At 43.9% G+C, this 12,758-nt stretch overlaps 1 protein-coding gene across 2 annotated transcripts in view; it reads left to right on the top strand.

Moving 5' to 3' along the window:
- Positions 1–11,451, top strand: part of LOC147623484 (protein DOG1-like 3) — a 41,720-nt gene extending 30,269 nt beyond the window's left edge. The window contains exons 3-7 of one of the 2 annotated variants that reach the window (XM_086821646.1): positions 3,216–3,291; positions 3,594–3,691; positions 10,304–10,500; positions 10,578–10,747; positions 10,873–11,451. In XM_086821646.1, the coding sequence (XP_086677772.1) occupies positions 3,216–3,291; positions 3,594–3,691; positions 10,304–10,500; positions 10,578–10,728 (522 nt within the window). In that variant the 3' untranslated portion in view covers positions 10,729–10,747; positions 10,873–11,451. The remainder of the gene's footprint in view (positions 1–3,215; positions 3,292–3,593; positions 3,692–10,303; positions 10,501–10,577; positions 10,748–10,872) is intronic. The other variant, XM_086821647.1, reaches the window with a different exon arrangement.
- Positions 11,452–12,758: the final 1,307 nt, after the last annotated feature.

The raw sequence follows: 12,758 nt of genomic DNA, 5'->3' as shown, positions 1-12,758 counted from the left end.
TTCTTGGCGTGGATTTCATCACCCGATTCCACCATCCTTGTGAAGAACAAGAAACGGCGACCACCTCCTACTCTTCTGCTCCTACAGCAACCAGGCGGCTACCTCTGCTTCTTCTCTCTTAGGCGACTGCTTCTCCACATGCTGCTGCAGGTGGCTGCGCCTACACCACCTCCACTCCCACAGGCGGGCTATGCAGTCGGCAACCAAGCGTTACTGAACTGCACATCCAGGCGGCTGTGCGCTCCACCCGCATCCAAAACGACTGCACAAACCTCATCTCCCATACAGGCTGCGCAGGCTGCCAGGCTGCGCTATTTATGCTTCAGGTGGCTGTGCGCATGATCACCAGCCGACGGCGTTTCTCCCTCAGGCAGCTGCACCACTAGTTGCTGCGCTGCACAGCAGCCGTCTGGGTATCCATCACCAGCAGGTTACGTGTACATTTCCAACAAGTGGTGTTTGCATTCAGGACGTTGTCCACCAACAGCAGGCTGTGCTCCAGCAGGCGGCTATCCACACCAGGTATCTTCTCTAGGCGGCTGCCTCCTCGGCACAGTGGCTGCTGCCCTTCTCCCATACAAAGTGATTATACCATCCCCACAGGCGGCTCCTGCCACCATCTTTCAGGTGGCTGCATCCCTGGTATCCCCCACTAGGTGGTTACCCCTTCTACACGAACACCTCCGGGTATTGGTTTTTCTATCGGCCATTTACAAGTAAGTGATTTTCAGATTTGAGTAAAGCATTTAATGTTTAAATCTGGTAAGGGATTCATCCCTCTACGGCCACACCCGTTCGGTGCCGGGTTGTCCAAGCTGTATTGGCGAACCTCGGTCCAAAGGTGCTGAGATCGGGAGAGCCAGGTGTTAGTACGAGAGCGCCTGCCTGTGCGTGGTCTCGGAACACCAGTGTGGCGCTCTCCGCGGAGTCCAGTGAAAGCACAGGACCGTAGACCACACTAGTGGTCGATCTGCTTCGAGCTTCTACATCGAAATTCGAGCTATTTGTTTGGTACTGTTTTCATATGTACATGGACATTATCTGGTTCTCAGAACCCATGGAGCATTGTATTCATTAAATACTCCCAATAAATATATCATATATTGAGGGGGGGGTCGGCCCGTTCCGGCCCCAGTGCTGGTGTCCATCTTTCCATTTCTGTTCATTTAAATTTCAAGTTGTTTTAAGTTGTCCATTTCATATTTGTGGTTTTAAAGTTGTGCTATTAAGCGTGTGGGTGTCCAACGGAGTCCTTCCCACTTGACGGGATCGGTTTCACGAACAGTCACTGCATTGGCAGCTCACCGTGGTTGGAGTATGCATCAATTGGACATAACGACTACGTTCCTGAATAGGGATCTTTTGGAAGAGGTGAATGTACAACCACCTCCAGGATTTGTGATTGCAGGACATGAAAGCAAAGTGTGTCTTTTAAAGAAGGCACTCTTTGGTCTCAAGCAAGCTCCTTGAGCTTGGTATGAGAATATTCATGCACATTGGTCAGCCAGGGATTCGAGAATAGTCCCACTGAGAGTACTCTTTTAAGTGTAGAGAGATGGTTCAAACATTGTCTTAGTCATCCTATACATGGATGATCCCACTGAGAGTACTCTTTATGAGCTTGGGGTAGGCCCACCCGATTTCCAACATGCTGGGAGCTGAGCCTTAAGCCTCGCTCCTACTTGGTTCCATGTCGGATAGTTCCAGGGCTTGGTCATGGTGGACCTTACAGAGGTGCATCATGGGCCAGTGCAGTACGGCATCTAGTCTTCCTAGGAGTTTCTACAAGCGCAGGTGCCTCGTTTGATTGCTGACTGGTGCTTCCATCTAAAAAGCTAGTGATTGTCTGCTGTGAGGTGTCGCGAGGTTGAACTCTGTGCTCTCTCATGAGAGAGTCTGTGTTTTCTAAGCCCCATCAAGTAAAGTCCCATGCACTTCTGATCAGGGAAATCAATGATCCTGGACTATGGACCAAATCCCTCCTAGAAGAGGCAGTGCAATCTCCTCTTGATCTCATAGTATGCCGGGCATCTGCAGATGTCTATAGAGCAGAGTCTACAAATCATGTCCTCTCTGCTCAGGGAAATTAATGATCCCGGACAATGGACCAAATCCCAAGAGGCAGTGCAATCTCCTCCCAATCTCATAATATGTTGGGCATCTGCAGATGTCCTTAGAGCAGAGTCTACAAATTGTGTCCTCTCTGCTCAGGGAAATTAATGATCCTAGACAATGGATCAAATGCCTCCCAAAAGAGGCAGTGCAATCTCCTCCTGATCTCATAATATGCTGGGCATCTGCAGATGTAGCGCTCCTTCATCTCGATCTCCACAGAGCAAACTCTACAAATCCTATCCTCTGTGGCAATGCCCTCTACTCTCCTTGTCTCCACTTGAAGGTGGTGAGATGAGACGACCTGGATCTTGCCAATTGTGATCTGCATGGCATGTGACATATGTCCATGCAGGTATCCCAGCCTTTGGATGAATCCATCTGTTGTGATCCTCTAGAAATGATCTTTGTAGAACCGCATCTTCGTGGTAGCGCTGGGGGTGGGAGCCATCATGTGGTATGAGTGTGTAGACTGGGGAGATTGGATCAAATGACCTGATTGGTATTGTGATGGGTGAGACGGAGAGAGGGTGTTTTGGAAAGGTGGTAGACGATCTTGTGGAGCCCCCGTGTTACAGGGACCCTAGCATACCATACCTGGTCATGCCTATGCTCTGCTAATTATTGAGAACACTACCAAGCAAGCCTTGGTAACCTGTGGCTGTCCAGGGTGTGGAGGTGATGTAACTATGGTGGTGGTTAAAAAATATATTGTGAGCCACTAGGCTTTTATGTGAAGGCTGCAGCCCTCACACTTTGTCAAAGCATTTGAACTACAAAAGCTTATGAGAATCTCATTCAGTTGCTGAAGCATTCCTGATTTTGATTACAGAAGTTACCCATGATCAGTGTCTGCCCCAATTGAGCTCTATGAATTCACTTACAATTTTGAAGCTACAAAATGCGTTTCACTTATTGTTTTTGCACGACTTGGCGTATTGCTGTCTCATCTAGGTTGTGCTCACGGAGTATTCATTCTGACTAGTCTACAAATGCATTGGTTTTGGTATTTTTTGCACATCTTTTGCAGTATAATTGGAGCTATTTTATTACCTCTTTAATTTCCCATATATGTTTTACACTTCTTTCTTGTATTTCTACAGCATCTAGCAGCATCTGAAGGCCATACCGATTGTGTATCTTTGCTCATAAAAAAGGGTGCCGATGTCAATAAGAAAGGTCCTCTCAACAAACTTGGTTCTTTGAAATTAGAACGCTTTACTGGCAGTATAAGCATCGATTCCTTCTATATTTACCAATTTACATGGCTTGGCTGCATGTCTTAGGATCAAGGGATCTTTGGTATGTTGAAAGCACCAGAGGGTTAAATTTTACCCTTTGTAATGGTGCTTGAAGCAACAAAACATAGACTGATTCAAAGTGGGGTCTTTCTCGGTCTCGTTATTTTTTAATGCAAAGAGCTACTCTTTTTCATAACATGACAACAATTTCATTGAGGCAATTGTCTTCAAGTGTTGCAGATAATTTTGGGATGACTCCTTTGTTTGAGGCTTTAAGAGCAGGACATGATCCTGCTGCACAAATTCTCGTTGAGAGTGGGGCTAAAACCCACTTAGAGGTGAGTTATACTAGCGGTCCAAGAACTTAGTTAACCTACTGTCTAATTTCAAGATGCGTTTTTGGACTCTAGTAATGACTATGTTCCTCATCAAATTTTGTAAATTTCTATCAGTCCATTCTGAACTAGAAATATGTGTATCTGTTGAGATCGCCCTCTTAATTTCTGAACTTAGACCATAAAGCTATATACCTTCTTTGGGAGTCCTTGAATCATGCATACTCTACAGGGAGTCCTTCAATCATGCAGACTCTACAAATGACGTGCTCATATAGTGCCATTGTAGCTCAAATGGTGACCACACTGCTACCTCAAGCTGTCTTAATCTGCTTATCAAGAGTTTCCGGGGGACCATATCAAAGGCTTCCTGAAAGTTTAGGAAGTAGCAAACATCATCGTCACATGCATCAGTCCTTACTACCACTCAGATGCATGTGTAATACCAGGTGCATAGCTAGGGTTAGGTTGAGGAGAAAATCCAGCCCAAGTTCAAGCTCCCTTACAAAGAGGTTACGAGAGTGTGAGTATGAATGCCTAGGGTAGATGTAAGATGGACCAGCCTATGAGAGTGTGGGGCAGGGAACTGGAGGAGCAAAGAAGCAGGCAAAGTCAAGCAGACACAAGAGTAAGCATGCAGCCGGGACCAGTCAGCAAGAGTAGGTCGTGTGAGCTGCCATCCAGCTAGTTTTTGGTCACCAAAAAAACAGGGCTAAAAAGGTGTCTGATATTAGCTGAGGTTTAGGCAGCTAAGCAGCCCAAAAAATGGTCCATAATACTTAAAAACCGGGGCAATTTGCAGTCCTAAATAGCCCTACAGTCATTTTGTGCATTCAACATTTACAGACCCAGCTCACACAACGTGCACACTTACATGAGCAGATCGAACACTGAGCAGGCTTGAGAGCTGCTCGATTTAGAAGCACGTCTCCATAGCTCCAGAGTTATATAATCTGGCGAAGGGGATCAATCATCAGACCCTTTGCTCCATTCCTAACCCCGTTTCTTAGAGTACACATTGAGGATCTTCTTGCACATCGCATTCAGCCATTCAATGTGCACTCAAAAGTAAATCAAATATACCGAGAAGTGGCCTGGTTTCTTGGGTGTTGAAAACTGTCACATACTGTCATTATACAACTTGGAAGCCACTGCTTCTCGGTAGCACGAAATGAGGAAAGAGAAGGAGAAGGTGTTAAGGTAGCTTAAAATTGAACCATGGCATTGGGCTCCGCCCAATCCCTGTTCTCTGATAACATGAATTGTCGTCCTGCTGCAATACGAAATGTCACATACTTTCTTTAAAAACTACTGCTGCTCAGTAATATGAAGCGAGGAAAGAAGGAGAAGTGTTAAGGTAGCTTAAAATTGAAAAACCATGGATTGTCCTCCTGCTGTAAGACCAAATGTCACATACTTTCTTTAAAAACCACTGCTTCTCAGTAACATGAAATGAGGAAAGAGAAAGAGAAAATGTCACATACTTCCTGTAAAAGCCACTGCTTCTCAGTAACATGAAATGAGGAAAGAAAAAGACAGAAGGTGATAAGGTTGCTGAAAATTTATAACCATGGCATAGAATCATTCAATTTTTCCTTGACGTATATATGGCTGTTTCTTTTTCATAGCCATTTGCTAAAGTTTTAAAGGCATCAAAGGCCATGCTCAGGCCATCTGACTTCTAGTGAGTTGTCTTGGTCATGGACTGTGGCACCATCTCAGATCCATCCTTCATTCATGTGACATGCGTAGCACACATGTATAAAGAGTTCGACCTTAGAAAACATTTGTCTTGATCATCTGATGGTTGGCAACAGTCTTGAACATGACATTTTAACCAGTAGCCTGGGCCACTCGTCTTTTAGACCTTAATTCCCTAGCTAATGATTGAGGGTGAATGGCTATGGATATTGATAAAATGTCGTGTTCAAGATTATCATCAAGGATTAGTTGATTAAGACAAGATTATCGCCCTAGTAAGATTGACTGGCAAGGTGCCTAAGGAACTAATGATCCGCGGAGGATAGGCTTGATAGATCATCACTTGTAAGTAGTGAGGGACGATGACAATAGTGTGTGAGACTAACCTATTTATGCATGTGTGCTATGGAGGTCATGTGGCCAAAGGATGACATTGAGATGTTGCCACATTAGCTAGAGGTCAGATGGCTTGAGCATGGGGGGCCAAAGGATGCGTGTTGATGCCTTAGGACCTTAGTAAGTGTCTATGAGTGTGAGAATGGCCATTTATATAGTAGCGGGTATTAAAGGAGGGGTGATTAATTGATTAATGAAATGGGTTTCAATTTTTAGCAACATTATTATTGTCTCCCTCTCTTTCAGTAGGACAATTCAAGGTATCAGAGCATAGGGACTGGACCAAGGCCTTGTTGAGGTTAGCCTCTTTCTTTATACTACTTACAATGAAAAGCGCTGGGTAGACAGAGAGCAGGAGTGTAACATGATGTTAGTTGGTAAGTATATCATGTAAAGTGAGAAACCACTCCCTTCTGCCATCTTTTGAATCGTCATGCTCACATGAGAGTTGATAGTGACGTGGTAAGTGATATTCTTAGATATGGACGGTGGTGGGTTGTTAGAGCTTTTGAGGCTGAAAGAAAGGTGACTTTGGTTGTGTTATATGCATATTATGTGTGCATATATTAGGAGGCTAACCCACATTAGGCTTGTGAGCATGGGAGCATGGGAACAAGCTCTAGTGGAGCATGGGTTAGGACTAACCTTAAGGGTTAAGGTTAGGGTTAGGCATCCAAGGGTCACACATGAGAAATGGAGAGTCAAGAGTCACTTAAAGGCCCTCCTATATAATAGGGGCATGGGACACACTCATGGGGGCTTGGGGGCTTAGGCTATGGTCTCTTGTGTAGAGAATTATATCTACTCACCTACCATTTCACACTATAGCTACATGCTATTGGATTGGAGTTATACCTCTTGATGGTATGGGACATCAAGGTAGAGGTATGATGTATTTCATTTATAATTCATGCGTGCATCCCTTGGGTTCGGGGATGGTTGGGTGGATGAGTTTATGCCTGCTTTATGCATGTTTATGTATAACAATTAATTATCTAGAGAGATCTTAGGGTTTTAACAGGTTGGGCCCTGGCATGAGGGGAGGACATGAAAATCGGGCTCTTGGTAGTCAAGTTGGGGGATGCAATAAGATCATTCGATAAGATATATTATTGAATGTCTTAGACATTGAATTTTTATTCTTTTTTGTAAATGGAAATAACATCTGGGCCAGTTGATTACAATGTAGTATCAAGTAGAGGACAAGAAGAGTTTATTGGCTTGCCAAATAATTTACTAGCTGCCATCCAAGGTGGCGCTCCTTCTTTGTTTAGTAGTTTTCTTCTCTCCTTCGCAAATAAGAATTCTTTTATTTGATTTTTATTAAAAAGGAATATTCCTTCGGCCTTGCAAAAATCAATGAAGCAGCATTATAGCTTTTGTCTCCCATGTTAGGCTGCCTCAGTAATGGCTTAGATATGGCCAAGTGTGGAGTGGCCTTGCTGAATGTGTGTTTTGCCCATGGGTCGGATCCCAATTACTCAGATGTGCCTCTACTATTGATCCATATATCGTAACCATGAGATTCTCAAGCATGTCGGTCTAATAGTTGTGTGGATTGGGTCCCCTGCCTTGTAGATGGATATTATGATGCTCTCATACCAAAATTTGGGGTAAGCTCAGAAGGATAGGTGCAAGGGTTTCTCACGGAGAGGAAATAACTTCAGTTGTAGGCTGGTTAGCTACATTGAGTAGTTTGTCAGTGTATGCCTGGCTTGGGAGAGGTAGATTTCCTTTTGACGAGGCAATGCCCAAATTCTTTGGTGTTCCTGCTCTAGAAAGTATTAAGCAATCCATGCTCTTTTTACAAAAAACTCTCATTTTTGTGTTCAAGGAGATGTCTATACTCTCATGTCTAGTTGGCTTATGGATGATGATGGAGTTTCTCATTCCTCTTTGGGTGCAGGGGCATGGGCCTTACATGCCTCATCGGATTATCTATTTTGCAGGGTGGTGCCTTCTCGGAATTTTTTGGTTGACTTGACTTTGAAGGGAAAGCTTTGTTGAGCTGCATGCAGCATGGAGTGCATGGCTAAGAAGGGAGGTTTTCTCTATTGAGTGTGGGGAGGGTGTTATTAAGGGCAAGCAGATTAGTCAGGTTGATGTGGTAGCTTATGTCATGCTCACATGAGAGTTGATAGTGGTGGTAAGCAGATTAGTCAGGTTGATGTGGTAGCTTATGTCATGCTCACATGAGAGTTGATAGTGGTTGTAAGTTGATAGGGACGGTGGTGGGCTGTTAGAGCTTTTGAGGCTGAAAGAAAGGTGATAGTGGTTGGCCCCTGGCATGAGGGCAGGACATGAAAATCGGGCTCTTAGTAGTCAAGGTGGGGGACCCAATAAGATCATTCAATAAGATTTATTATTGAATGTCTTAGACATTGATTTTTTTCTTCTTTTTTGTAAATGGAAGTAACATCTGGACCAGTTGATTACAATGTAGTATAAGAAGAGTTTTCTGGCTTGCCAAATAATTTACTAGCTGCCATCCAAGGTGGTGCTCTCTCTTTTTTTAGTAGTTTTCTTCTCTCCTTCACGAATAAGAATTCTTTATTTTTATTTTTATTCAAAAGGAATATTCCTTAGTTTTTATAGTAGCTGGTTATTTGAAAATGCGATTTTGAGATATGCCCCACCCTACATGTTTCAACTGGCTGATCAGTCATCACGTGCTCATGGAACTGTTGCAAAGGTCTTGCAAAAATTTATGAAGCAGCATTATAGCTTTTCCCCCCCATGTTAGGCCACCTTGATGATGGCTTTAAGTGTGAAGATATGGCCAATTGTGGAGTGGCCTTGTTGAATGTGTATGTGGCCCATGGGTCAGATCTCCATCACTCAGATGTGCATCTACTATTGATCCATATATCGTAGCCACGAGATTGCCAACCACGTCAGTCTGATAGTTGTGTGGATTCATTGGGTCCCCTGCCTTGTGAATGGGTATTATGATGCTCTCACACCAAATTTGGGGTAAGCTCAGCAGGATAGGTGCAAGGGTTTCTCTGGATGGCTTGGCTGACCAACTCGTGGAGAAAGGGAAAACTTGGTGTGTCGGGATACCTGTGTGACGTCAATGGAAGCTGGTTAGCTACATTGAGTAGTTTGTTAGTGTATGCCTGGCTTGGGAGAGGTAAATCTCCTTTTGACGAGGCAATACCCAAATTCTTTGGGGTTACTGCTCTAGAAAGTATTAAGCAATCCGTGCTTTTTTTTACAAAAAACTCTCGTTTTTGTGTTCAAGGAGATGTCTATACACTCGCTATGTCTAATTGGCTTATGGATGGTGATGACAGAATTTCTGATTCCTCTTTGGGTGCAGGGCCTTACATGCCTCATCGGATTATATATTTTGCAGGGTTTTGCCTTCTCAGACTTTCTTGGCTGACTTGAAGGGAAAGCTTTGTTGAGCTGCATGCAGCATGGAGTGCATGGCTAAGAAGGGAGGCTTTCTCTATGAGTGTGGGGAGGGTGAGTCAGGTTGATGTGGTAGCTTATGTCAGTCTCACATGAGACTTGATAGTGGTGTTAAGTGATACTCTTGGATAGGAACGGTGGTGGGCTGTTAGAGCTTTTGAGGCTGAAAGAAAGGTGACAATGGTTGGCCCCTGGCATGAGGGGAGGACATGAAAATCGGGCTCTTAGTAGTCAAGGCGGGGGACCCAAATAACATTGTCATCTACAAAATTTCTCCTTTGATTCCCATGGGGATGGCAAGTGGAGTCAAGAGGCTGCATGCCATTCCATTAAATATAAGAGAGTGTCCATCTCATATGGCGTCATCTGAGAGAGAATTGATGCATCCTCTGTGCGGCCAAGTATCTCTCCATCTCTTTGTTGTGTGTGCATTGAAGCTCCCCTGCAGAAAAATTCTTGTGTCTTTAAATAAGGCTGGATATTGGAGTCCTGGTTCCAGCTTGGAGATGCCTTTCGAGTATGTTTACTTCTGTGGGAGGAAGTAGCATAAATACATCTCGATTCTCACCTATGTGATTGGATCCACGTTTACCTAGCATGTGCATCTCAGCACTACTGAGCTTTGCACTTAATGTGCTGTCTGCAACAGTGATTCACCATAGCCCTGTCTCAATTCTCAGATGGTTCGAGCAGACTCTAATCTGACAAATGGCAATCCTCATGTAGTATAGAGTTGTGCGGCGTGCCTCTGATGATAACCAGGCCTTTGTTAAGTGGAGTAGGAGCATCCAAGCTGTACTGGAGTCTGGAAGGGTGGTGATCTGTCCATGTGGATACTGTAATATATACTTTTTGCTGAGGCGACCATCTGAAGCTATTGGCATGGTGTCCTGTTGCCATGAAAAACCAGTGCCCTTTGTAAGTAAAGTCCTATGCATTCCACTCCTGGAAGTATGGAAAATTGTCACCTTGGCCCCCCCAGCTCTTTCTAGTCAGAAAATCTCAAGAGATCTAAATGAATATGAGAGAGAGAGGCATTTTTGTGTGTGTTGTGTTGACTTGTTGGTCATGGGATTAAGGTTACCTAAGATGGCATTGCAGGATGCAGGAATTGAGCTTTGTAGAGCGGCGGCTACTGGAGATATTCCATACATAGGAAGGCTAGTAAAGTATGGAGTAGATCCAAACGTTACTGACTATGGACAGCGGACTCCTCTTCATGTCGCTGCTGCAGAAGGGAATCCGCAAGCTACGCAGCTTCTTTTGAGGGAGGGTGCTGATGTTCTGGCTAAAGACAGGTAGTGCTCATCTAAAGGATAAGAAATTGAGCTGCATACTCCACTCTCTTCTGGTTTGAACACTTTTTTCCAACCAGGCATGGGTTTACACCATTGGATGAGGCTAGAGTATCTGAAGATCAGGCTACCATTCAGCTCCTGGAAGGTGAGGTGATAAGACGACAAGGAGCTGAAGGCCTTGAAGGGTCGGAACAGTTGCTGCAAAGGCAGGATGGGCAGGGCACATAAAGCATGAAATAGATACCAGGTATGAAACACCGTAAGATGTTCAATTAGGAATTGGAAGGTTTCAAAGTACATGTATGCACACCTATGTATTTTAACATGGTAGAAGCTTCTCATGGTTTGTATGTTGTTCTTGTGTACGTGTAGGGTTGCAATCGATCACATACCAGCTGCATAAGCCATTGGAGGCAGATTCTGGCACTTCGAACAACCCTGCTAATGTAACCAGGCTTTACGTAACCCACCATATTACCCAGACTTGTGTTGTTACCTGCAAATCTGCTGCTATCTCAGACTCTCCTCCCATATTCGAGCGAGAGATCAACTTTAAAAGCATGGGGAAATGTTCTTCGAAGCATCAAAACACAGGATTGCGTTCACTGGACTGTTGGGTGGCCAGCTACAAGGCTGAGTTGTTGCTTCGTGTTTTGAAATGGCAGTCATTGATGAGCCATCTTGTTTCGGGGCTGGAATAGAATGCATGCCTCTCTCTCTCTCTCTCTCGTCTTTTTGTGTTGCACATGTGCCTGTTTTGAATGATGGGGCAAAAGTACATCTGGCACTTTCTTGTAGAGGTTCTTCGTTGGAAGTATCTTTTTTTAAGCAATTGAGGGCTAGATTTAGAATGATCAAAAACTAGTTCAATACATCGCGTTTGCTGGTCTTGTACAAATAGAACTTCGTGGTTACATTTTTGTGATATTAATTAACAAAAAATGTAGGTTATAGTGAAGGGTGCTCATCATCTCGATAAGTAGTTAATCCTCTTTTTTGTTCATCCCACCCTTCCTTTCCTCCTTTCCTTTCCCTTCCCTGCTCTCTCTCTCTCTCTCTCTCTCTCTCTCTCTCTCTCTCTCTCTCTATGTAGGCACTTCTCAAGGTCCTCAACCAACCATCACTAGATCTCTTGGGCGTTCCTGGATCTTCATAATTGGAGAACTAATGAATCAAAGGTTTTACAAAGTGCAAGGCTTTGCTCGAGGCTGGGAGATGAGCAGCCTTGTCATATCTCAATGTTTAAGGTGGTCGTGGCTAGGGTAATTCCCATTGGCAAGGTAGAGGATCCTATGAAATTATGTATGTGTAAAACCTTTATAGTAAGCAATACTATGACTAAAGATCTATGCTTCAACGTTTCATACCTGCCAAGGGTGCTAACAAAAGGACTGGGGTTCAAGCTTGAGCTCAACATGAGTTACAGACAACAGAAAGTGGCACTTTGTAAGTGCCTCGAAGGAAGACGAGAGGAAAGGATGACTCATTATCAAGCAGTCGATCATTCCAACTACCCTTATATCATGGTTAGTGGGAGGTGGTAGTGATGTCAAATAATATATCAACATTGCATTTAGCACATTCCAATGGACGCCATTGGAAATTTGTCGCCTTGTTAGGATATGGAGAAGATTGCAAGGTGGTCTTTCTGGTTTTTTCAAGAGAATAGCATTGACATCTTCGTTGTTTTGCAAGAAGACGTGCTGATTTGATCGCGGTGAAGCAACTTATGTCACATGAGAATTGTGGCAACATAGGGTCATAGTAGGAGCTTCTAGAGATTTAAAAAAAAGGTCAAAAGTCAATATCAGTTGATTGGGGGCCCGTGGAAATGAAAGAATTAGCATGGATTTCAAGAAAGCAATCAAAGAGGTCTTTAATAGAATAAGAAGGGCCAAACTACAAGTTTTGCCAAAGTTATTCCTCGCCGATGCAAAATATAGTTTGATTGAATGCAACATGCACATAGGGTGTGGTGTCTTGAAGATGTTTTGTGGTGATATTGTGGTGCACTCTCCTTTTTATGATCTCTTGGGATTTACATTGACAATTTGAAAAGATATGCTATGCTTTGAAGAGCACATACATAGGCATTCAAAGTTGGGATAACTTTTTGAGACCTTGGTTACAAATGGATTGCCGTAAGAAATGGTAGAGGGAGTGCGTGCACTTGCAAGCACGTGTGTGTGGGGGAGTGCATTGGTTGAGGTAGCTTTGTGCATCCTTTTTCCACTTATTTGGAAGGTATTGACAGTCAA

This window comes from Cibotium barometz, chromosome 27 (assembly GCF_041138505.1).
Source record: "Cibotium barometz isolate CiBa-2024 chromosome 27, ASM4113850v1, whole genome shotgun sequence".
Classification (NCBI taxonomy): Eukaryota; Viridiplantae; Streptophyta; class Polypodiopsida; order Cyatheales; family Cibotiaceae; genus Cibotium; species Cibotium barometz.
The sequence above is the reverse complement of the archived record's forward strand: the minus strand, read 5'-3'. Positions and strand labels throughout refer to the sequence as shown.